Genomic DNA, 26,853 nt, shown 5'->3' on the forward strand with positions numbered 1-26,853 from the left:
CATTTTTTTTGTTATTTGTTCCTATTTCATTTTGTGCATAATTTATTTATTTTTATAAACTACAAGACATTGAAGAAAATGATAATGCAAAAACATGTCAAGTTTTTATTTTACTCTCCATTTTTTGACATGTCAAACAAATTTTACTTCAAATTTGTAAATATTATGACGTCATCAATAATTTTTTACTTTCCGAGCGTAAGCTAAGGAAGTATAGTAATCAAGTCCATCAGTCGAATTGCCACTTTCGTATTTTCTCGACGTGTCATGACCTCCAAAGAACGAAAAAGGTGGTCTCCTCTTTCCGTCTGTCTGTCTGTCAGATAGACATTTTCTCAGAGTTTGTCATTTGCCAAAATAAGTTTTACCTTTCTAAGTACTAGCCCCGCCCACCCGCCCTCTATTTTCTCAGAGGATCTAGCGTTTGCCAAAATGAGTCTTATCTGAGCAAGTACTAGCCCCGCCCACCCACCCCTATTTTCACAGAAGACATGTTATTTGCCAAAATACGACTTATCTTAGCAAGTAGTAACAACTACTACGCTTTGAGAAAATAAAGGGCACATTTCGGCAAATGACATATCCTCTTGAAAAATAGGGGGCGGGTGGGCGGGCCTAGTATTTTTTAACATAAAACTTATTTTGATCCTATTAACTTTGTAAAAACTTGTGAAATGTAAAGGTGTTAAATTGCAAATTTCCATAGCAACGAGTTAAATTTCTAAATCTACCCGAAATGTACAAAATATGATGTTTTTACTTGTGATTCATCATTGCATTCATACTTTTTAAATTTGCTTAAACAGGGTGACTCAAAAAAAATTAATGAATGCGTTAATATATTTTATTGATTTAATCAGGAACTGGAAAGCCGAATCCTTTGAAATCTGTGAGATGTTTTAAAGTTATCATAAACAGGGTAAATTTTTGATCAAAATGTATTTGCTCATCCCTCTAAAAAAATTATGGACAAAATGTAAGCTCCGCCCACCCTCTTCTCAATTGGATGAATGTTTTCTGCATCGTCAGTTGAAGGGCGGAGTTTAGTTTGCAAAATCCTCATTTCGCTACAAGAAATAACCATCTGAAATATGTTTTTAAAAGGGTGGAATTTTATAGAGAAATATTGATGTTACAATTAAACTCCACCGTTAAAGACTCATCACAATTGAAATCCGGGTGGGTGGGGCTTACTTTTTTTTTTGTTTTTTTAATAATAGAGTTTTTTTTTTCGACAACAGGAAGTTAAACATGTTTTCAGTTTCTTGTTGGGAAAAGAATACTTCTTAATTAAGAAAAATGGACAAAGTATAAGCCCCGCCCACCCACCCCCTCTCAATTGGATGAATGTTTTCTGCATCGTCAGTTGAAGGGCGGAGTTTAGTTTGCAAAATCCTCATTTCTCTACAAGAAATAACCATCTGAAATATGTTTTTAAAAGGATAGAATTTTTTGGAAAAATATTGATGTTACAATTAAACTCCGCCTTTAAAAACTCGTCACAATTGAAATCCGGGCGGGTGGGGGGGGCTTACTTTTTTTTTGTTTTTTTAATATATAGAGTTTTATTTCAATAACAAGATAGTTAAACATGTTTTCAGTTTCTTGTTGGGAAAAGAAGACTTCATACTTTAAGAAAAAATGGACAAAATATAAGCCCCGCCCACCCACCCTTTCTCAATTGTGACGAATGCTTTATTCATCGTGAGTAGAAGGGCGGAGTTTAGTTGCAAAATCCTCATTTCTCTACAAGAAATAACCATCTGAAATATGTTTATAAAAGGATAGAATTTTTTGGAAAAATATTGATGTTACAATTAAACTCCGCCTTTAAAAACTCGTCACAATTGTAATCCGGGCGGGTGGGTGGGGCTTACTTTTTTTGTTTTTTAAATATATAGAGTTTTCTTTCAACAGCAGGATATTTAAACATGTTTTCAGTTTCTTGTTGGGAAAAGAAGACTTCATACATTAAGAAAAAATGGACAAAATATAAGCCCCGCCCACCCACCCCTTCTCATTTGTGATGAATATTTTATTCATCGTGAGCTGAAGGGCGGAGTTTAATTGCAAAATCCTCATTTCTCTACAAGAAATTAGCATGAATTAGAATGAAGTTTTGGGAATATAATACTGTTATTTTTAGTATTACAGTGCGCCAATCCAAGTTGATATACATGTCCTTGAAAAAATGTTGATGACGTCATCACAAAATTCTGTAGAGTAAAAACTCAACTCAAAAATGCTGGATATGTTTCACTGTACTTTAGGTGCGGGGGAAGTTCTGTCGCAACAGCTTTCGACCAATTTTTTTAAAATAGAATAATAGAATAGATAACTGTTATTATTACACTATATGTAGTTTATCCATGTACTTTACAACGCATTTATATTTTTCCATTATGCTTGGTGTGAATCAATGCACTGGTTGTAATACAATACAAAATTAAAATATGATTCATTAATGAATACATCAAAAGTCTCTCCCGGAAACTTTACAAGAATAACGTGTATTGCATCAGTTGCTTATCGGCGGAGTGACCGTCGCCGTCGTGCCCAGATATTTAAACAATTCGTCCAAATATATAACTGGCTACTTTTGGGGGCTTCCAACTGTTTTTTTTTTTAAGAAGACGAACCTTCTTTTTTTTCTATTACACTGTGACAAGTACCTTCTATATTGCTTTTACTCCATAGAGGTTATCACGAAAAAGTAATATTCGGCAAAATCCAATTTTATAGTTTTTATGAGAACAGTTGGTTTGTTGGAATGTACTTCAGAAGCGAGGAAAGTTCTGTCGAAATAACTTTCGACCTTTTTTTTGTTATGCAACTCCTACATCATGTGTAGGAAATTAAGCTTTATCAAATAATCGGATCAAAATTATAGCGTCCCATTTAAAAAAATCATTGATTACGTCATACTTTTACAAATTGGACATACATTTTTCGACATATTAAAAATGGGGAGTAAAATAAAAGGCTTGACATGAATTTTATGAATTATGTACATGACTTTATCATAACCTTGTAGTTTTATAATTTTCATGCGCATACAAATCCGGCTCGTTTTGCGTTTGTTTTCATTTCCACACTAACGTAGTCAAATTTTCACTTAAATATAAATGAGTGTTCATGTTTAATGTATTCAGTTGTTGCTAAAATGGGACACACAACTTTCTTACTCAGCTAGAAAAAACTGCCAAATTATTTAAAACGCATTATTTGCAAATTTCAAGGCGGCTTCTCCAAATGATTTTTTATGTTTATTTATTCCTGTACTTATCAGCAGTAGTCGACAAAACATATTTTTTTGTTCGTTACATTTGACATGGGAGCACCGATTATACGATGATAATAGGGAAAGATTTCTTTGTTATTCTTTGATTGTCTGCATATGTGCGTCATAGTGCATCACATTACAATCCTGCACTCCTTACCTAGGTACCTCATTTAAATATAGATACTTTATAAGGTTAAAAAGGACACGCAAGTATTTTTTGCCAAAAGTTTGAGTATGCGTTCATCCAGATAACGCAAATTTTCTTATTATCATTGTTACCAAAAATTCAATGAGTCATTAAAGATTTCTTTAATTTATGTAATACTAATGGTAATAATATTAATAATGATCCACGAATCAAGTCTTTTTACATTTATTATTAGTAGTACAAAGTGGGCGAAATTTTAACCACTCCTAGAATACTGTTCTTGGCAACATTTTTCTGAATATTAGTCGCATAATGAAGCGGAGCACAGTTTTGTTGAAACCATCAAACAGATCTGGTACAAATATGAGTGTAAAACTGACCTTTAAGACAAGGCGTTGTTAAGCCGCCATCTTGAACACAAAGGTACAAAAACTTTGTACAGAGCATTTACGTAAAAACTATAATTATTTACAACTTGAATTAAAAATGTGGAAAGCGAAATGAATAAACAAATAGCTAAGTATATTCTTTAGTAGTTCTAAACAACTAAAATCACTGTCATTAAGTGGAATTAAATCATTTTTGCTAACACAAATTATTTTTGAAGTTTCGTAATTTTCAAGCGCATACAAATCCGCTCGCTAGTGTTAAACGTTTTCCCCGCATCTCATGTTAACATAAATAAACGAGTGTTTACATTTAACGTATTCAGTTGTTGCTAGAGCAGACTACATAATATCAAACTCGTTTCGCAAATTTTAGCAAAAATGTCGTCACTCTTACCCGATTTTCCTCCAGGACCGTTGGACTTTTATCGAAACAAAGCCTCTTTCGACTGGAAAAAAATGAAAATATTTGTTGAAAGCGAGGAAGTTGTTCGATTTCTGGTAAGGTAAAAATTGACCAAAGTAGTTTAAATTTCACTTAATTATTTAAAAATGCTTTCGTTTATTATATTTGCAAATTTCAAAGCGGTTACTTCAAAGCGATTTTTTATGTTTATTTATTCAAGTACTTATCAGTAGTGGACAAAACATATTTTTTTGTTTGGTTTGTTCGTTTTTACTTCCCGAGAGTAAGCTAACGAAGTATTAGTAATCGAGTCCATCGGCCGAATTGGCACTTTCTTATTTTCTCGACGTGTCATGACCCCTAGAGTACGAAAAAGTGGTCTCCCGTTTCCGTCTGTCTGTCTGTCTGGTGTCTGTATCCATTTTTATTAGACAAGTAATTTCCGAAACTACTGGACCGCTTGTGGTCATATTTTGTATGTATATTGGGAATATCGTGTAGATGATTAAACGTTAAACTAAAATTTATATTACTTAGTAAGTTTTTTTAAATTTTATAAAATTTGACACAATAATATTTAAGGTTATCATAATCATGGTTTTATTGTATTTCATGGGCTAGGGAAGTTCTGTCGAAATAAACTTCATGTATGAAAATCCTCGACTCGTCACTTATTTTAATTACTTCAAATAATCCTGTCTGCACAGAAAATAATTTTTTGCACCGCTATTACGCACATGATTGAGTTTTTTCAAAATAATGATGTCGATTGACGATATAAAGTACAACTTTAATTGCATAACCGGTTTAAATATTGTAAGTAAGTCGTCCTTAGGAAATGATTAAAAATTCATCTGTTTATATTATAACTAGTCTAGCCATAGGCTATTCCACTCAACCTTACAAAATAAATATTCTCAATGCAAAAACAATAAAATAATAAAATTAACTTAGAGACGCAATAGTTATGAAAAAAATAATAATATAAATATGTATATAATAACGACAACAAAAATATATAATTCACACAATAATTTAACAGTAAATATTAAGAATTTGGATACAGAATATATATCTACAAATATAGGCGTCCCAGATAGCTAAATTTATGACGATTCCGAGTGCAACAGAATGTTTTTTATTTTTTTCCGAAAGCTGTTCACAGAAGTACAGTACAGCAATTCAGAATTAAACTGATTATAAGACTTAATAATTTTAAATGACAACGATTTAAAAAAAATAGAGGTAAACAATCTTGGCATTGACAACTGCTGAAGGTTCCTTAGTGGTATATTAGTATCTAAAATACTTTGTCTTGAGCGAAACTTCCTACGCAAGTACGGAGGTGATGGAGTTTTAAAAAAACCGATATACAAAAACTGCTAAATGATATTGAAATACTACGTCCAGCTTCATCCACCCAAGTTCACGAATTTTGGCTGACACATGGTCATATTTCCTCAACCCAAAAATAAAGCGGCAGCAGTTATTTTGAATTTTTTGAAGACGATTTTTGTCAACACAATCAAGAAATGGATAGTATATTATAAAACAGTAGTTAATATGAGATAATACTAACGCTTCACACAATTTTTTCCTGAGTTTGAAGTTCAAAATTAAAAAATTGGAATAAAGCATTTTTAGCGCCGAATAACATTTTTTTATGACGTTCGAAACATGAGATTTAAATTTAAAATCATCATCAATAAAGAGACCTAAGTTCTTTACAGTTTGCAAAACAGGCAGCTTCTTATTTCCAATTCTAATATCTATATTATTAGCAATAGCCATTCGGAGTTTTTTAGGTGCAAAGCACATTAGTTTGCATTTATCAGCATTAAGTTTTAAATTGATTGAAGACCTAGCTTTAACAATATTCACAAGATCTTTATTTACATCATTACACGCATCCTCAACTAGGGAAGGGAAAATGAAGCAAAAGTTGCGTATCGTCAGCAAACGCTCTTTTTTTACTTGATGAAGGCATGCTTAGCAATTGGGCAGTATATATAATAAATAAGATGGGTCCTAAGATCGATCCCTGAGGGATACCCGATGTAATTAATGCTAATTCAGATTTTCCTGATTCAAGCACAACTTATTGATAACGATTGGAAAGATATGATCTAAAAAAATTAGTCGTAGTTAAATCAAAACCATAGTACTGCAATTTAGCACATAGTAGGTCGTGATCCAGCGTATCAAAAGCCTTAGAGAAGTCTAGAAAGGTAGCTACAGCTGCATAGTTTTTATCAATGGAGTCTATACAGTCATCCACTGTGACTGCTAAAATAGAAGTTGTACTGAAGCCTGTACGAAAACCAGATTGATCTTCTGTTAGAATGCTCTCAGCAGAGATGTAATTATAAACCTGTTCATAAATAACTTTCTCAAGGATTTTTGATAACGCTGGAAGGATACTTATAGGCCGTAAATCAGATAACGATTTGACAACAGTTGATTTGGGAACAGGACGGACAAGGGCCATTTTCCAACTTTGTGGAAAAAAAACAGTCTCTAAACAGCAATTGATAATGTGAACCATATGTTTACATATAACAGAGAAGCATAATTTGATCATCTGAAGGGTAATTCCATCATATCCTGACGCATTTGATTTTAGAGCAGAAATTATGTCTAAAACCTCATCTTCCGTAGTAAGCGAAAATTTTAAATTACTTCCATCCCAAAATAATAATTTCTTCTGACAACAAAGATATTGACCACCATAACAAATTTTGTATGTTAATATAGCCTCAACTAAAGAATTTGTTGTTTCAAAAGAGTTTTATTCTTATTAACAGTTGTGTTAGCGAAACAAAATTTGTGTCTTGCAGCAACAAATTTTCTGTTTCGTTTAACAACAAAATGTTTTATTCTACACAAAATTCTCAGTTTGTTGGACGAACAATGCAAAATGATGAACGTAAATAATGAGAAGATTGTTATCTGCAACTAAATGCCAGTTGTAATGGCATATATAGAGATATTTGTGGTAACAAATAAATGTTAATCCAGAACAAATTTCACTTTGTTATGACAGCCAAAGGTTATTACTTAAAATTATTATTATTAAGGGGGAAGTGAAACACTGTTTTGATGTTTAATAAGTATTATATTTTAGAGACAATTTACAAAAAACTTATATTACTAATGATCAAATAACTACACTAATACTTATGAGGTAATGAGGGAACATTTTGCATAACAATGCATTTTTTACCATTTGCCATGGTGCATAATGATACAAGAGGATTCTCAATCATATCAATATATGTAAAAAACTTAATATCTGTTGTGGGTTCAACTTCATAAGCAAATAGGTGATAATTAAAACACAAAGTTTCTAATTTTGTATAAATAAATCCAACTTCATTTGATTCATTTACAACAATAGCATTTAAAACTCCAAATTCAGGAAGAAGCTCTGCATTAAACCCTACCAAAATAGCAGATGTAGGTTTTAACTTAATATTTCCATACGAAACCCACTTAGCTACAAAACAATGTGAAAACGAATTTGGAAGAATATCTAGATAATTTTGTAATAAAGTGGATGAGTGATATTCAAATGATCCTACCAAATCTCTACTCTTGAAACCTTCGTTACTAATAAACCTATAACAAAGTTGTAACTGATGTTTAGTAGATAATGTCTTTGTTATATTTCGTCGAGAACACAAACAGTTGCAGCTGTTTTAAATGGTCGGTGCTTTGATTCATACCGAATTGAAGATATACAACCAAGTGGTCCTATCTTTTGCATAATACGTGAATAATGAGATAGTAGATGATGCTTAGGTTTAAGAGTATCTTGAAAAAGTGTTTGATAAAGCTGATTGTGTTCCATAATATAAGTTTCCAAAGTATCTGGAGTTTCATTTGTAACATTAGTTGTTGTTACTAAATTGACTATTTCTCGTAAGACTATATCAAATTTCCAGAATTCATCAGGTTCTGGAACAAGATCTCCTAAACCTAACCTAACACCAAAATAAGTTACAAAACATCGCATTTCACTAGCAGACATAGAAATTTTATTTTTAGTGTGAAAACTTTGTGTAATTTCGGTGGTCTGTTCGTAACTTCATCACCAAAATTAAACATATGTAATCTCTCATTAAATGTTTCTAAAGTGAAGTACTTTGCGTGTAGTATAAAATATTTTTTTCACTAGCAGCAATGACGCATGCAAATGTCGACTCATTTAGAGGGAGCAAATTCAACTTTTGCGACCACCGGTTCAAAAAGAAAAATTGAGATTATGTACGCAATGTTTGATGTGATTATTTCTTAAAAAATTGGTCTAAAGAGTTTAGACAGTACTTCCCTCGCTGTCGGAAACTTGACGACTGCATGCCTATTGTGTTTTTTTTCTCATTACATTTTTGTAGTGGGAATTTAAAAAAAAATTGCGATGACGTCATCAACATTTTTGCAAGGACACGTATATCAGTTGGGATAGATGTAGTGTAATACTAAGAATAAAATTATTATATTCTCAAATTTTCGGGAAAATGAATTGGGTCGTTTGAATATTGATTTGTAATAATCAATAAAATAACGAAACAATTTACTCACGTATACCTACGTATCAGAGGCAACTGAAAATCGTGTATGTATAAACATTGTTAATTTAAGATGACAGGCGTAACAGCATACGTGAAAGCCAAACACAGAAACTGTAAACAAAACGACCGTCGGTTTTATTGCTTCGACTTCCGCTTATTATATAAAACATTGGGTTTTATTTTAATTCTTGACGGTGAAATTCACAATTGGTTGATTATAAACATGTCTATTTCACATTCGCGGAATCAAGTGAACGCATAAAACAAATGCAGGTCTGTAATGTTAAAGTCGATGTAAATAAGCGTGCTACCCTTATGTTTCAACCGAGTTTTTCCTTTAACAAATTTTGTGTCTACCAAATTGGGTTGGTTGGGGTGTAATACTAATAATAAGTGTTGCCTTTAATTTAATCAATAAAATAAATTGAATTCATTAATTTTTTTGAACCACCTCTTAAGAAAATCTAAAAAATATGAATGGAATGATAATCACAAGTACAAACTCATCATATTTTTTGCATTTTAGATAGGATTTATTCAGCAAAATTTAAGGGTGACGTCATCAATTTTTTTAGGAGGGATGAACAAATACATTTTGAACAAAAGTTTACCATGCTTATAATAACTTTAAAATATTCCCAAGATTTCAAAGCATTCGGTTTTGTAATTCCTGATTAAATCGATAAAATAAATTCACGCCTTCATTAATTTTTTTGAGTCACCCTGCATATGCAAATCCAAAAATATGAATGGAATGATAAATCACAAGTACAGACTCATCATATTTTGTACATTTTAGATACGATTTATTCGGAAAACTTTTGAGCTGACGTCATCAGTTTTTTGTAGAAGATAACCAAATATATTTTGACTAAAAATTTATTATGCTCTTTATAACCTTAAAACATCTGCAAGATTTCAAAGCATTCGGTTTTGTAGTTCCTGATTAAATCAATAAAATAAATTTACGCATTCATTAATTTTTTTGAGTCACCCTGTATATGCAAATCCAAAAAATATTAATGGAGTGATAGTTTACAAGTACAGACTCATCATATTTTGTACATTTTAGATATGATTTATTCCACAAACTTTTGAGCTGACGTCATCAAGTTTTTGGAGGGGATAAGCAAATATTTTTTGACTAAAGATTTATGATGCTCTTTATAGCCTTAAAACATCTGCAACATTTCAAAGCATTCTGGTTAGCAGATTAAAAATTAAATTTCAAAATGTTGTTTTATAATTTTGATTTTTTTTCCAAAAATCTGGACGTTTCGGGTGAAAAGTCGATTCAGAGTTGTAAACTACATGTGTAGGACTATGTTATTTTATACAATTGAAAACCCATTTACTATGTACAATTTTGAAGTGACGTCATCGCTTTAGTGGTGGGGATGATTCGACAAATTTTGGTTAGCGTTTTACCATCTACATGATATTCTTAATATAAGTACAAAATTTCACAACAATCGGTCGAGTACTTTCGGAGATTATCTGTCTAATAAAAATCCGTGACAACAGACGGACAGACGGACAGACGGACAGACGGACAGACGGACAGACGGACAGACGGACAGACAGACGGAAATGGGAGACCTATTTCTTCGTCTTCTAGGGGTCATGAAAGATCGAGAAAACGTAAAAGTAGAGAGTCGGCCGACGGACTCGATTACAATACTTCCTTTGCTTACGCTCGGGAAGTAAAAATGAACAAATGTGTGCTACAAACATTACTTGAGTATACGCATGGTAGTTGGTAGACGGTAGAAGATAAAATGATTAACTTCGCGACAAGTATAAACGGTTTTCTTTGTTTTGAAGATTTAGATCAAGTTTGATTAGAAATCAAAACAAATCATGTTGCGTCAAAAAATTTAACGTTTATTTTTTCAGTTTATTGTCTTATGATTTCTGCTAATGAAAAAAATAGTATATTAACCACGGTTGCAAAGTCACTTCTAGACCTCGCGCTTCAGAGCCCTCGACGCTGCGCGTCTCGGGTTCTAATTTGCGCTCGGTCTAGAATGCTTGGCTCTGCAACCTTGGTTAATAATATACTATTTTTTTTAAAGTAAAGCGGCATCTTATATCCGGGGCACAATGAGCGGGCATAAAGAGTTATTATGCCCTCTCATTATGCCCTATTTTGCTAAACCGAATTAAACAAAAATTAAAAAAAAAATATTGTTTATTTTTAACTACTTATTTATTTTTTGACAATTTATTTAATAACGAAGATACAAATTACAATTTACAAACTTGCTATTCATACCAAACTATTCAGGTAAACTTAAACTTTTCGGAGGTGCCTCTATTGGAATTATTTCTGCCTCTGCTTCCATTCTGCTAGCACCGAATAACGTATTATATAAAAATCTAGAATTGTGTTCACTCATCCTCCAACTACCTTTACTACATAAAACATTCGTATTTAAATTAATTACAATCATCAAAAAATAACTTAGTTTACCTTCTGAAGTAAATATCTGTTGTCGGAAGCATCTTTTAGAAATTGCATGACTTGTTCGCCAGTCAAAACTCGGGATTTTTTTGCCACATAACCTTTTGGTTTTTTTTTATAGAAATATGTCAAACGATGATAATTAGAAGTGTCTATGTTGTCGTTTACTCTTAAAGTTGTCTTGACCATCGAGTATTTTCACCATAAGGAACTGGGTGAATATTTTTCTGACTAAAAATGAAAAACACAGTTAAATAATTATTTTATAAACAGAATAACTCACCAATTCTTGGAAGTAAGCCACTTCTTAATCTTCCAATTAAGGAAAATTTTGTATTCTTTTTCATATATGGATCCTGATGTTCCAAGTAACACATTTTCATTGGCTTTTTGTGCTTTCTTCACAATGTTTTCTGGAATTTCACAATTTTCCTCATTCATTTCCGCGGTCGAAAATATACGTGTTGACACCGTGAATAGACGCTGTGTTTGCAATAAACATAGAATCTCCTTGACAACAAATTCAACGCCACGTAAATTTTTTTTTTACGAATTAATTATATAAATTAGTGTTTTTTTTTAGATTTTTTCGTGAAAAATAAAAGTTTGTATGCACCACGGGCACAACTTGATGTTTATAAATCTCGGGCAACTTACAAAATCTCGGGCCAGAGGCCCTCGATTTTGTAAACGTTGCCCTCGAATATAAACATCTTCTTTGTGCCCTTGGTACATAAATAACTATTAATATGTGTCTCATATCGTAATGACATACATCTTCAAATATGTCATGCATTATGTCAACAGAATAATTTGTAGTAAAATTAAAATAGTTTAATTTGTTGAATATGCATCGTTCTTTAAGTCCCGTCAGCGACACGTCATTTTTCAAAATATCACTTTCATAAGTTTCAGAGTTTCTAAGTAAATTTGGATCTGCCTTAATTTGGATTTTAGCAGTCTGCTTGTCTATTTTACAGAATCGACAACTAAAATTTCCACTGAAACTTTCTGATAAGCCCATGATCGAATGTAGACCTAAATTATCTCCTAGAATTAAAGTCAAAACCAAATATACTTGTACTGTCCCCTCTGAATGTTCAACAGTTATTCCCTCAGTCTCTAGAAATGCAAGTTCTTGAATTAATATTGTGAATATGGTTTCATTTCCAAAAATTTTTTATCATTGCTGTGAAACAAAAGTGCCAAAAAATATTTTTCAACATCGATCTATATTTTGGAGGAAATACGGCAATATTAATATATACTGCACCTAGTTTATGTGTGCCACTGTGGGATCCAAGAGGATCTCCGGTTTCAAAGTCATCAAAATACATAAACATGGGTAGCACTATTGACTTTTTATCAGAAATTGTTTTAAATTTTGAAAGAATATTTTTAAAGTGCACGGACTGGTAAATATTAGAGATGGTAGAAGTGCCGTTACTTAAAGAATCTATGTATGATAATATATCTTTTAGTAAATTCTTTTCTTGAAAAATAAGCTTAAATACGACTCGTAAAGGAACAAATTGAGCAGTTACATTTACATTTTTAAGTAGTATAGTATTATTGACTTTGCACCGTTCTTGACGTTCTCCTATAACATATTCCTGTGGTTTTATGTAATAATTACAATTTTCAAAAAATTTAAAGCGAAGATATTCTGACGCATACGGTTGAAATGCTTTAGTTAAATATTCAAACATCATTTTTCGTTTCAATTATAAAATTTTTCAAAAATATAATAAAACCGCTTGATACGTACTCTTTGATATTATCAACAATTTGTTGAATAACATTTCTTGGCAATAAAGGAGAATCATAAAATTTTGCAACTAGTGATAAAGTATGTCGATCCAGTAACTGCTTAAATTCTTCAAGTACTGAATAATTATTATTATTCTTAGTAATTTTGCATTCATTTTGAACACAAGTTGGACATTCCGTTGACTCAATTTGGTCAATAGTTGGTCCATCAGTTTGTACAATCGCACGCAAATGTTTTGAGCCTATGGGCGGATCATTTTTGCCGGTCGTCACCGAAGGAGGCGGTCCAAATCGTCCAAGGGCAGAATTTGTAGGTAGGCTCAAACTACAACGAAATTTACGTGTTGACCAAATTCTTACCCTGAATTAGTTTTAATTTTATAAATACCCTATCTAAAATGTTCAGAATATGATGAGTCTATACTTGTGATTTACCATTCCATTAATATTTTTTGGATTTGTTTATACATACAGGGTGACTCAAAAAAATAATGACTGAGTCAATTTATTTTATTGAAGAAATCAAGAATTGCAAAACTGAATACTTTGAAATCTTGTCAATTAGTTAGAAAAAAAAACCTGTCCTGCTCTAATAACATCGAGAATATGCTCAAAATCACACTAATATTAGGTCTAATTGTGCCGACCATAGTTATAAAATTCACATTAAAGTAAGTCACGGACATTTTTTGAAGTGTAGTACATTTCAAAAAGCAAAAAAAATGTTCAGTTTATAAACTTCTTAATTTTGGTTTGAAGTTTGTTTATCAATCATATTTGACGCTTTATTTTATCCGTTCCATTTGTTATCCTTTACTGCGGTCTCTCTTGGGTCGAGGTGTAACACCGGACCGAACGTTCTTCGACCGATAGGATAATTTATTACTTCCGACATCTTTTCGGTGACAAATTTAATCTTTGCATACTTCAGCGTAGTTAGTGAACTCGTTGTGACCACTGAAATATACAAAGAGTAAATTTTGAAATGGAACGAAAGTCGAAGAATACTTTCAAAGCCACGATCAAAATGTATTTGCTTATCTTCGCCAAAAAATGCATGACGTCATCGTAAAATTTGATATGATGAGTCTATACCTGTGATTTATCATTGCAGTAATATTTTTTAGATTTACTTATACAGCCTGTCTCAAAAAAAGGTCACTTCGATTTTCGATTTTTCGTTTTATCGACCAACAGTTTCATCGAATTAGATTTTTCAGTTTCCATTTTTCTATCCACTTTTTTTTGAATTTTTCGTTTATATTTTACTTTCCGATTTTTTTGATTTTTGAATTCTCGATTTTAAGTTTTTAATTCTTCGATTTCTGATTTTTCAATTTTCCGATTTTTTAATTATTCTATTCTCGATTTTTCGATTTTCCATTAATCATAAAATTTTTCGATTTTTCGGTTGTTTTATTTTTCGACCTTAGATTTTTCAACTTTCGATTATTCGATTTTCCATTTTTTGAATTTACGATTTTTCGATTTTCGTTTTTCCGCTTTTGTGGTTTTTCGATTTTTCTGTTTGTTTCAGTTTTTATTGTTCTGCAATTTGCAGCTTTTAGATTTCAATTTTGTTACTTTCCGATTTTCCACTTTTCGATTTTTTGATTTTTTTTCGATCGTCGTTTTTTCGATTTTCATTTTTTCGATTTTTTGATTTTTCAATTTTTAGGCCTTGCAATTTTTTTCTTTTCGCTTTTTCGAGTATTTGTTTCATCGAATTTTCGAGTTTTCGATTTTCGATTTTTCGGTTTTTCCATTTCCCGATTTTCGATTTTTCGATTTTCCACGTTTAGATATTTTTCGATTTTTTTTTTATTTTTCGATTGTTCTGTTCGTCAGTTTTGAGACTTTCCAATTTTTACTTTTCCACTTTTCTATTATTTTAGTTTCGGATTATTCGATTTTTGAATTTTCGTTTTTTTTTTTTCATTTTTCGATTTCCGATTTTTTAATTTTTCGACTTTTCGGTTTTTTAATTTGTCGATTCTCGATATTCCGATTTTCAATTTGTCGATTTTCAAATCTTCGATTTTTCAATTTCCAGTTTTCGATTTTCCACTTTTTGATTTTACGATTTTTCGATTTTTCTGTTCGTCAGTTTTTAGGCTTTGCAATTTGTTTACTTTTCGATTTTTCGATTATTTTTTTCCAGTTTTTTGATTTTTGAATTGTCGACTTTTAGAGTTTTCAATATTATGAATTTTCGAATTTTCGGTTTTCCTATTTTTCGATTTTTGATTTTTCCATTTTTCGGTTTTTTGATTTTTCAATTCTCGGTTTTTCAATCTTGCAAATTTTCGATTTTTCAGATTTGTGAATCTCCAGTTTTTCGATCGACCTACGTATTAGATTCATTGAATTTTCGATTTTCGGTTTTTCCATTTTTAGATTTTTGATTTTCCAGTTTTGTATTTTCAGATTTTCTGTTTTTCGCATATCTGAGTTATCAAATTTTCGATTTTTCGATATTTGATTTTCGAATTTTCGATTGTTCAGTTTTCCATTTTTCAGCTTTTAGACTTCAATTTTTTTACTTTTCGATTTTCCAAATTTTCGAGTTTCAATTTTCAGATTTTTGAATTTTAGATTTTCTTTTTAAATCTTTGAATTTTTCGGTTTTAATTTTTCGATTTTTTCCATTCTTCGGTTTTTAGACTTCAATTTTCATGCTTTTAAATTTTTCGATATTCTATTTTCCGCTTTTCAGAATTTTCGATTTTCAGTTTTCAGACTTTCGATGATTAGAATTTTGGATTTTCCAGTTTTATGATTTTTCGATTTTTAGAAAATTTGAGTAGTCGAATTTTCGATTTTTCAATTCATCGATTTTTCTATTTTCCCACAAGAAAGTTAAATTGCCTGGATAATATTTTCACAAATATTAATATTGATTATTGCAAAACTAGTCCATTAGATTTAGCATTATCTGATCACACAGGAATAAAACTGGAAATGTCCATTTTAAAAGGTACTTCACCAAATATTGACTTAATAAGAACACATAGGCCAATAACAAAAGTTGGAAAAAACATACTGTTTAATTTACTTTCAAATAGTGACTGGAGATTTATTGAAAGTCAGGAAATTGATGTTAACGCTAAATTTAGTAAATTTATAGAAATTATATGTACTAGTATGACTATTGCTTTTCCTGAAAAAACTATAAATTTAAGAAGTAGATCCAAATGGTTTGACAATGACTTAAAAGCTATGAGAGATACTCTCAAATTTTTAAATAATTTGGACAAAATTATAAATTCTTCTGAAACAAGGAAAGCAAGAAACAATTATAGGAAGATTTACCGTCAACAAATTAGGCTTAAAAAAATTCACAGTAACAAAAAAATTATTGACACGGCTAACAACAAATCAAAAGTCATGTGGCGAATTATCAAAGATAGTACCAACAAATTATCTAGTCATAAAATAAAAACAAATAGTAACTGTGATATATCCTGTGATGATTTTAATATATATTTTAGTACTGTAGCTTCTAACCTAGTAAAAAATTTGCCTGATAACTGTGATGACCCATTGTACCTAATGTCTGACTGTGATAATAGTGTGATAAGTGATTGTAATGTGCCGACTCATTTTACTTTTTCTGAAATATCTGGTATCCTGGTTCGAGATGTAATAGATAGTTTAAAACCTAGTAATTCACTTGACATATTCGGACTTAATGTAACTATAATTAAATATATAAAAAATTTACTGATATCGCCATTAACCAAATTAATTAACTTATGCATTAGAAATTCTATCTTCCCAAAGTGTTTAAAAACAGGTGTCATTATTCCTATCCATAAAAATGGTGATAGTAGTAAACCTAGTAATTACCGACCAATAGCATTACTACCAGTTTTTTCCAAAATATTGGAAAAAATTCTATGCAATCAATTAAATTCCTTTTTGGAAGATAATAAATTAATTTCTCCAGTTCAATATGGATTTAGGAAAGGCCAGTCCACTACTGATGCAATACTGGCATTAACTGATACAGTCAGTAAGTGTTTGGAAAAGGGTGAAGTAGGCATGGCATCGTTTTTAGATCTGACAAAGGCTTTTGACTGCGTTTTGCATGAAATACTAATAATGAAACTATGTAAGTATAACTTACATCCCACCTCTTGTCAGTTAATTTCATCTTTTTTGGAAGAGCGTTGGCAAATTGTAAGAAACGGGTCTGCAAACTCTGCAAGCCTCCCCATTACACACGGTGTACCTCAGGGCTCAGTATTGGGTCCCCTACTGTTTCTAATCTACATCAATGACTTTCCGGGATATTTGCAGACTCGCTCATTACTTTTTGCCGATGATACAACCATTTTAACAGTAGGTAAAAACATTGCTGAGACAATTTGTATCCATGAAAGGGCGCAGTCGAGAGCTACGCGTTGGTTCCACAGCAATAAGTTAACAACTAACGAAAACAAATGCATTAATATGTTATTCAGTCTAAAAAAAGAAGAAATACCTGAAGAATACTCAGAGTCCACTAAATTCCTGGGTTTGCACATTGATCGCCAGTTAACTTGGAATGATCATGGGAAAATAGTTGCCGATAAATTGTGTAAAAATATTTTTGTACTACGACACCTCTATAACCAACTTCCCCTTGAAACTTTGAGAGTAGCCTATTTTGCCCTTATCCAAGCACAGTTGTCATATGGTCTATTGATTTGGGGTCACTCGAGCTCAAGACACCGAATATTTGGTCTACAGCGTAAAGCTGTTAGAGTTTTAGGTGGTTTAAAATATCGCGACGATTGTAAGGACCACTTCAAACGTTTTAAAATTATGACTTTACCCTCGCTTTATATCTTCCATTGTTTGATTTATGTGAAGTCTAATTTAACCGTTTATAAGACACACCGCGATGTCCATACCTATAATACGCGTCATAATACAGATTTGTGTTTGAAAAATTTGAGATTAACAAAATCTCGGACAGGTACCGAATATTTTGGAATAAAGTTTTTTAACATGTTACCCGTTGCAATACAAAATTCGCCATTTACACATTTTAAAACGACAATAAAACATTACTTGACATGCAAAGCTTTTTACAGTGTTGAAGAATTTTGTAATGACAAAATATTTTAGACTTAATTTAAATTTGAATTCAATATTATAAATTGTAAACTGACATGTGCACAAACAATAGTGATGTATTGTAATTAAGGCACTAATAAACATTCTATGTTCAATTTTTCAATTTAAATTTTGCGATTTTCAATTTGTCCATTGTCGATTTTTAGAATTTTCGGTTTTTCAATTTTTTGCTTTTTCGATTTTTCTGTTCGTTTCAGTTTTTAGGCTTTGCAATTTTTTTTACTTTATATATTTTGATTATTTTAATTTTCGATTTTTTTATTTTTGTTTTTGATTTTTTTAATTTTCAATATTACAAATTTTTGACTTTTCGATTTTTTAGTTTTCCCGTTTTTCAATTTTCGATTTTTCGATTTTTGAGGTTTGTGAATTTCCACTTTTAGATCGACCTAGGTATTTGATTCATTGAATTTTCGATTTTTTGATTAGCCATTTTTAGATTTTCGATTTTTACGATTTGTATTTTTCGATTTTCTGTTTTTTGCATTAGTGAATTTCAGTTTTTCCGATTTTTGATTTTGCGCATATTTGATTAATCAAAAAAGTTACCATGCTTACAAAAACTTCAAAACAATATTTCAAAGTATTCAGTTTTGCTATTCTTGTTTCTTCAATAAAATAAATTGAATCAGTCATTAACTTTTTTGAGACACCCTGTATAACCAAATCTAAAAAATATTAATGCAGTGATAAATCACAAGTATAAAACTCATCATATTTTATACATTTAAGATAGGATTTATTCTGCAAAATTTTGAGATGACGTCATAAATTTTTTAGAGGGGATAAGCAAATATATTTTAATTAAAATAGTATCATGTTTATCATGATTTTAAAACATCTGCAAGATTTCAAAGTATTCCATTTTGCAAATTCAGAATTAAATTGAAAAACATTGTTTTATAATTTTGATTTTTTTTCCAAAAATCTGGACGTTTCGGATAAAAACTCAACACGGAGTCATAAACTACATGTGTAGGACTATGTTACTGTATACAATTTAAAACCCATTTACTATGCATAAATTTGAAGTGACGTCATCACATTATTGGTGGGGATGATTAGACAAATTTAATAATTTTGGGACATTTATGAAAAAAATATCAGTTAACAAAAATGGCACGTTTTTATTATTATGCCAGTTACATGTCACTCAACGACAATATCGTTTTTTTTAAGAGTATTTTATTTGAAAATGTGATGAAATTTTTTATACGGAACAATTGGTCGAAAGATGTTAGAAAGCAAAATAATTCATGTCCGGACCATCGTTACTCACGAACGAAAGTGACCATTATTTTATGGGAACAACTACCTGCTAAATCTTCTCCGACAAATTCGAGAGAACTGGTGTGAGCCATAAATATTTCTTACCAAATGTATATATAACTACTGTCCGTCCCGTTATTGTCAATAAAATTTTATCGGGTAAAATGTGAATTTCGTCGTAGTTTGAGCCTACCTACAAATTCTGCCCTTGAAGGATTTGGACCGCCTTCTTCGGTGAGGGCAGGCAAAAACGATCCGCCCATAGGCTCAAAACATTTGCGTGCGATTGTACATATGTGTTTAATTTTGCACGTGTTATGTTATGGCAGTTGGGCGAGCAATTTAGTGAAAAATGTTTTGATTTTAAATGATTTTTAAAAGATTTAAGATTAACAAAATCTCGACAGCAATTAGCTTCATTACATCTATGTACACTATTTGGGTCTAAATTATGAAAATACTTAAAATGTAACACAAGTGATGCCGTTGTCGCAAAAAACTGAGTACAAAGAAAGCAGTTTGGCATTATGATGTAAAAACAACTAAAAGCAAAATTTATGAAGACAGATTGTCCATGAAACCAATAATACCGTCTACTGATGGAAGAGATTTATCCCACTTTGTTGACAATTCGTAGATGGCCTTCTGTAGTAATATCCAAATCTGCTCCGATTCGCGGACATATGAAGCATGATTTAAGCTCTTAAACGGGCGTTCAGAGCCGCAGGATCCACCTGACTTCTAATATTATTAAGGACGTCATTTTTACCTTCCTGACTTGCAGATGACCCACTTGGATGTTTAACCAAATTATCACATGATTGATTTTTTGCCACCTCACTATATGAACGCGACAATGCTGGCACTATAGATAAGGAATTCGCTTCTTCAAGATTGGCAATTTTTCTTATTTCTGTCCAGAACTACGCCAGCGATGTTTTGCAAACTCTCCCCGACTTCCAAACCGACGACCATTCACCAACTCTCGACCAACAAAGACATAAAACCTTCAAGCAAGCCGTAGCCTTAACTCAAACCGACTTTAACGAAAAAACCGGAAAAGCGAAAACCGTTGCAGCTGCGGTACGAACGTGTATCCATATAGCCCCTTCAGCATTTGCTAAGTTTGGCATAAACCGACACTACTTCAGAGATATTCTTCAGAATCAAGGCACCGATAGACACAGAAAGTTTCTCGAAGACGCCAAAAACAATAGGGTGAGTGATACTTGTGTTGTTTTCGTGATGGGGAAACGAATTTCAGATCAATGGGTGCTTCTGTTTGACCGAAATCGGGCATGGTAGTGACACCAAGAGTATGAGAACGACTGCAACCTATGACAAAGAAACTGGAGAGTTCGTGATGGACACTCCAGATTTTGAAGCTGCGAAGTGTTGGGCTAGCGGTTTGGGCAAAACTGCGACACATGCAATAGTGTTTGCCCAGCTGGTCCTGGACGGTGTGTTTTATGGGTTGCATTGTTTCGTGGTACCGATCAGGGATGCGAGAACGTTGTTGCCTTATCCGGGTTTGGTTATAGGGGATATGGGTGAAAAAGTGGGGCTTCAAGGAATTGACAATGGGTGGGTTGTGAAAAATGATTCTTCTTTGATTCGTTTAGTATTTTGTAGGTTTGTAATGTTCAATAAGTACCGCATTCCACGCGAGAATCTTCTGAATAAGTACGTAGACGTGACTGTGGATGGAGAATATAAAACCTCGTTTAAGAGTGTCCAAGAAGTTATGCAAATGACTTTTGCTGCTCTTTCCAAGGGGCGTGTTAATATTGCGACTTTGGCAGAGGGATATGGTGCTAGAGCTATCACCATAGCCGTAAGGTACGCAGCAGTCAGAAGACAGTTTGGGCCGGACGAAGACACTGAAATTCCGATTCTGGAATATCAGTCACATGTAAGTTTCTGGATTTTTAAGTATTTTTTCATTACATTTTCTTATTTGGCAGCAATATCGACTTTTCCCATACTTAGCTGCCATATACATCGTCAGATTGTTTACCATGTACCTGATTGACATTATTGACAAGTTGGAAATAGAACAAGACAAAAGATCTTTTTCGGATTTGATAACAGAAATCCACGTACTGTCTACGGCTTCTAAGTCCATAGCTGGTTGGTTATTCAGAGACGCTATTCAAGAGTGTCGAGAAGCTTGTGGTGGTCACGGCTACCTCAAAGGTAAGACACTCTTTTCTGACTTTTTCCCCACTTTTTACTTCCCGAGCGTAAGCAAAGGAAGTATTGTAATCGAGTCCGTCGGCCGACTCTATACTTTTACGTTTTCTCGATCTTTCATGACCCCTAGAAGACGAAGAAATAGGTCTCCCATTTCCGTCTGTCTGTCCGTCTGTCCGTCTGTCCGTCTGTCCGTCTGTCCGTCTGTTGTCCCGGATTTTTATTAGACAGATAATCTCCGAAAGTACTCGACCGATTGTTGTGAAATTTTGTACTTATATTAAGAATATCATGTAGATGGTAAAACGCTAACCAAAATTTGTCTAATCATCCCCACCACTAATGCGATGACGTCACTTCAAAATTGTACATAGTAAATGGGTTTTCAATTGTATAAAATAACATAGTCCTACACATGTAGTTTACAACTCTGAATCGACTTTTCACCCGAAACGTCCAGATTTTTTGAAAAAAAAATCAAAATTATAAAACAACATTTTGAAATTTAATTTTTAATCTGCTAACCAGAATGCTTTGAAATGTTGCAGATGTTTTAAGGCTATAAAGAGCATCATAAATCTTTAGTCAAAAAATATTTGCTTATCCCCTCCAAAAACTTGATGACGTCAGCTCAAAAGTTTGTGGAATAAATCATATCTAAAATGTACAAAATATGATGAGTCTGTACTTGTGATCTATCACTCCATTCATATTTTTTGGATTTGCATATACAGGGTGTCTCAAAAATTTAATGAATGCGTAAATTTATTTTATTGATTTAATCAGGAACTACAAAACCGAATGCTCTGAAATCTTGCAGATGTTTTAAGGTCATAAAGAGCATAATAAATGTTTAGTCAAAATATATTTGCTTATCCCCTCCAAAAACTTGATGACGTCAGCTCGAAAGTTTGCCGAATAAATCATATCTAAAATGTACAAAATATGATGAGCCTGTACTTGTCATTTATCACTCCATTCATATTTTTTGGATTTGCATATACAGAGTGACTCAAAAAAATTAATGAATGCGTAAATATATTTTATTGATTTAATCAGGAACTACAAAACGGAATGCTCTGACATCTTGCAGATGTTTTAAGGTTATAAAGAGCATAATAAATGTTTAGTCAAAATATATTTGCTTATCCCCTCCAAAAACTTGATGACGTCAGCTCGAAAATTTGCCGAATAAATCATGTCTAAAATGTACAAAATATGATCAGTCTGTACTTGTGATCTATCACTCCATTCATATTTTTTGGATTTGCATATACAGGGTGATTCAAGAAAATAAATGAAAGCGTAAATTTATTTTACTGATTTACTCAGGAACTACAAAACCGAATGCTTCGAAATCTTGAAGATATTTTAAAATTATCATAAGCATGGTAAATTTTTGATCAAAATGTATTTGGTCGTCCCCCCTAAAAAATTTATGACGTCACCACAAAATTTTGCTGAATAAATCCTATCTAAAATGTACAAAATATGGTGAGTCTCTTCTTGTGATTTATCATTCCATTCAAATTTTTTCGATTTGCATATACAGGGTGACTCAAAAAAATTAATGAATGCGTAAATTTATTTTATTGATTTAATCAGGAACTACAAAACCGAATGCTTTGAAATCTTGCAGATGTTTTAAGGTTATAAAGAGCATAATACATTTTTAGTCAAAATATATTTGGTTATCTTCTACAAAAAACTGATGACGTCAGCTCAAAAGTTTGCCGAATAAATCGTATCTAAAATGTACAAAATATGATGAGTCTGTACTTGTGATTTATCATTCCATTCATATTTTTGGATTTGCATATGCAGGGTGACTCAAAAAAATTAATGAAGGCGTGAATTTATTTTATCGATTTAATCAGGAATTACAAAACCGAATGCTTTGAAATCTTGGGAATATTTTAAAGTTATTATAAGCATGGTAAACTTTTGTTCAAAATGTATTTGTTCATCCCTCCTAAAAAAATTGATGACGTCACCCTTAAATTTTGCTGAATAAATCCTATCTAAAATGCAAAAAATATGATGAGTTTGTACTTGTGATTTATCATTCCATTCATATTTTTTAGATTTTCTTAAGAGGTGGTTCAAAAAAATTAATGAAGTCAATTTATTTTATTGATTAAATTAAAGGCAACACTTATTATTAGTATTACACCCCAACCAACCCAATTTGGTAGACACAAAATTTTTTAAAGGAAGAACTCGGTTGAAACATAAGGGTAGCACGCTTATTTACATCGACTTTAACATTACAGACCTGCATTTGTTTTATGCGCTCACTTGGTTCCGCGAATGTGAAATAGACATGTTTATAATCAACCAATTGTGAATTTCACCGTCAAGAATTAAAATAAAACCCAATGTTTTATATAACAAGCGGAAGTCGAAGCAATAAAACCGATGGTCGTTTTGTTTACAGTTTCTCTGTTTGACTCTCACGTATGCTGTTACGCCTGTCATCTTAAATTAAGAATGTTTATACATACACGATTTTCAGTTGCCTCTGATACGTATACGTGAGTAAATTTTTCGTTATTTTATTGATTATTACAAATCAATATTCAAAACGACCCAATTCATTTTCCCGAAAATTTGAGAATATAATAATTTTATTCTTAGTATTACACTACATTTATCCCAACTGATATACGTGTCCTTGCAAAAATGTTGATGACGTCATCGCAATTTTTTTTTAAATTCCCACTACAAAAATGTAATGAGAAAAAAAACACAATAGGCATGCAGTCGTCAAGTTTCCGACAGCGAGGGAAGTACTGTCTAAACTCTTTAGACCAATTTTTTACTCTATTTCAGTGAGTGGCATTGGAGACACTTGAGCCAACCACGACGCTAATTGTACTTACGAAGGCGACAACCACGTCATAATTCAACAAACCAGCAACTGGTTGATTAAACTGTGGCCCAAGATTGAACAAGGTACAAAAATCGAAACCCCATTACAATCAGCGAACTTCTTATCTGACGCTTTCGACATTCTCACCCACCAGTTCCACGCAACAAACGTACAAGAACTATGTAAACCTGAAAGTACCTACGTGTCTCACAAGTGTAGCCAAAGATAACGATTCTTTTTCCAGATATAGTGGACGCTCATCAGTGGTTAGTCTGTTACTTACTTAAAGAAACCAAAAGTAAAGTCGAGAGTTTAAAGCAAACACGAGGCTCCTTCTGGGTTAAAAACGACACCCAAGTGTTTTTTGCCAAAAGTTTGAGTACTGCGTTCATCCAGGTAACGCGAATTTTCTTGGAAAAGCGAGTTTTAAAAACTCAAATTGTAGCACTTCTTTTTGCAACGGATGTTGATAGTTATCAACGAAGCTACTGACGTTAGTATCAAAAATGTCCTTTTGAAATTATTCTCTTTGTATGGTCTCTGGACTTTGGAAAAATTCCTCTCCACGTTGTACGAAGGCGGTTACATGCAGGGTCCGCAAGGGTCCCGTTTGGTACACGAAGCAATTTTGTCTTTGTGTAGTGATATTAAAAATGACGCTGTTGCTTTGGTTGATGCTGTAGCTCCTCCCGATTTTGCATTGAACTCGGTTTTGGGAGCTTCGGATGGCCAAGTGATGATTGTTCTTTCGAAATTTATGTTGAAACTAATTTGGGTAATCGTAGGTTTACCAGAGGCTGCAGACGGCTATGTTTTCGGTACCTAATGGAATGAGCAGACCGAGCTGGTGGCAGGAAGTGGTGAACTGGAAAAGTAGTAAAATTTGATTTTGGTGTTTTTGTTCGAGAGTGTAGTCACACTTGTTGGTTTTAATTAATAAAAATTTGGGTAGGTTGAAGTGGTTTTCTTTAAATTTAAAACTTACGACATGTCGTGTTTCTGTTTGTTGTTGTGAGTAGTGGCAATTTTTTGATTTTTCAAAGAAGCGCTATTTGTTGAACTGGACCTAATATAGTGTTGTCGAAATAACTTTCGAAAATTTTTTTTTTTATTTTTCTAGGTTGCGAATATTGAAAGACGCACTCTTGTGCAATATAATAATTATTACCTACTTATTAATGCATCCCAAAGGTCATACGTACATGTAATGTTGTGTATTTAACAGTTTAGATAATTTTTTGTTATTGTTTATTTCGTCATCTAGTTCTACTAAATAGTGTAGATTACCAATACATTTTGTAATTATTCCATACTTCCATAATCCATGTCTTGAATCATTTCTGGATTGAACTCTATCGCCCACTTGAAAATGTTTCTCGAAACTCGATTTGTTTTTCTTTTTTGCTGATTTTGTTGGTCTCATTAAATCTAACCTAGTTCGTACATCTCACAAGAAAATGTATTTAGTAAAATTTCGAAAATTTTGTTGAAAATTGGTCGAAAATTGAGGTATTTTGCATATTTTTGAAGGTTTCAAAAGACGATTCTGGAAAAATTATTATCGATTATCGAAGAAATGAAAGCGGATATGACTTCTGCGCCCCGAAATCTACAAGAAAAAGTATTTAGTGAAATTTCGAAAATTTTGTTGAAAAGTGGTCGAAAATTGGGCGGGTTTTGCATATTTTTATATATTTCAAAATACGATTCTGGAAAAATCATTGGAATAATCGAAGAAATGAAAGCGGATATGACTTCTGCGGCCCGAAGTCTACAATAAAATGTATTTAGTGAAATTTCGAAAATTTCGTTGAAAATTTATCGAAAATTGGGGTATTTTGGATATTTTTGAACTTTTCAAAGTACGATTCTGGAAAAACCATTGGAGTTATAGAAGAAATGAAAGCGGATATGACTTCTGCGGTCCGAAATCTACGAGAAAATGTATTTAGTGAAATTTCGAAAATTTTGTTGAAAATTGGTCGAAAATTGAGGTAGGATTTTGCACATTTTTGAAGGTTTCAAAAGACGATTCTGGAAAAACCATTGGAGTTATCGAAGAAATGAAAGCGGATATGACTTCTGCGGCTCGAAAACTACAAGAAAATGTATTTAGTAAAATTTCGAAAATTTTGTTGAAAATTGGTCGAAAATTGGGGTATTTAGTATATTTTAGAAGGTTTCAAAAGACGATTCTGGAAAAACCATTGGATTTATCGAAGAAATGAAAGCGGATATGACTTCTGATGCCCGAAATCAACAAGAAAACGTATTTAGTGAAATTTCGAAAATTTTTATGAAAATTCGTCGAAAATTGGGATATTTTGTACATTTTAGAATGTTTCAAAGGACGATTCTGGAAAAATC

The 26,853-nt window shown here is 32.2% G+C and overlaps 1 protein-coding gene across 1 annotated transcript; it reads left to right on the forward strand.

Moving 5' to 3' along the window:
- The first annotated feature begins 4,123 nt into the window (after positions 1-4,123).
- On the forward strand, positions 4,124-25,444 carry LOC135131036 (peroxisomal acyl-coenzyme A oxidase 3-like). Its single transcript, XM_064058554.1, has 9 exons — positions 4,124-4,318; positions 20,343-20,639; positions 20,686-21,005; positions 21,054-21,333; positions 21,386-21,617; positions 24,447-24,680; positions 24,731-24,882; positions 24,932-25,219; positions 25,272-25,444. Exons 1-6 carry the CDS (start codon positions 4,199-4,201, stop codon positions 24,467-24,469), a joined length of 1,272 nt encoding a protein of 423 aa, XP_063914624.1. The 5' UTR covers positions 4,124-4,198; the 3' UTR covers positions 24,470-24,680; positions 24,731-24,882; positions 24,932-25,219; positions 25,272-25,444.
- Positions 25,445-26,853: the final 1,409 nt, after the last annotated feature.

The sequence above is a fragment of the Zophobas morio genome, unplaced genomic scaffold (genome assembly GCF_036711695.1).
Source record: "Zophobas morio isolate AGI-343-1 ecotype UQ-CSIRO unplaced genomic scaffold, CSIRO_AGI_Zmor_V1 ptg000018l, whole genome shotgun sequence".
NCBI classification, from domain to species: Eukaryota; Metazoa; Arthropoda; class Insecta; order Coleoptera; family Tenebrionidae; genus Zophobas; species Zophobas morio.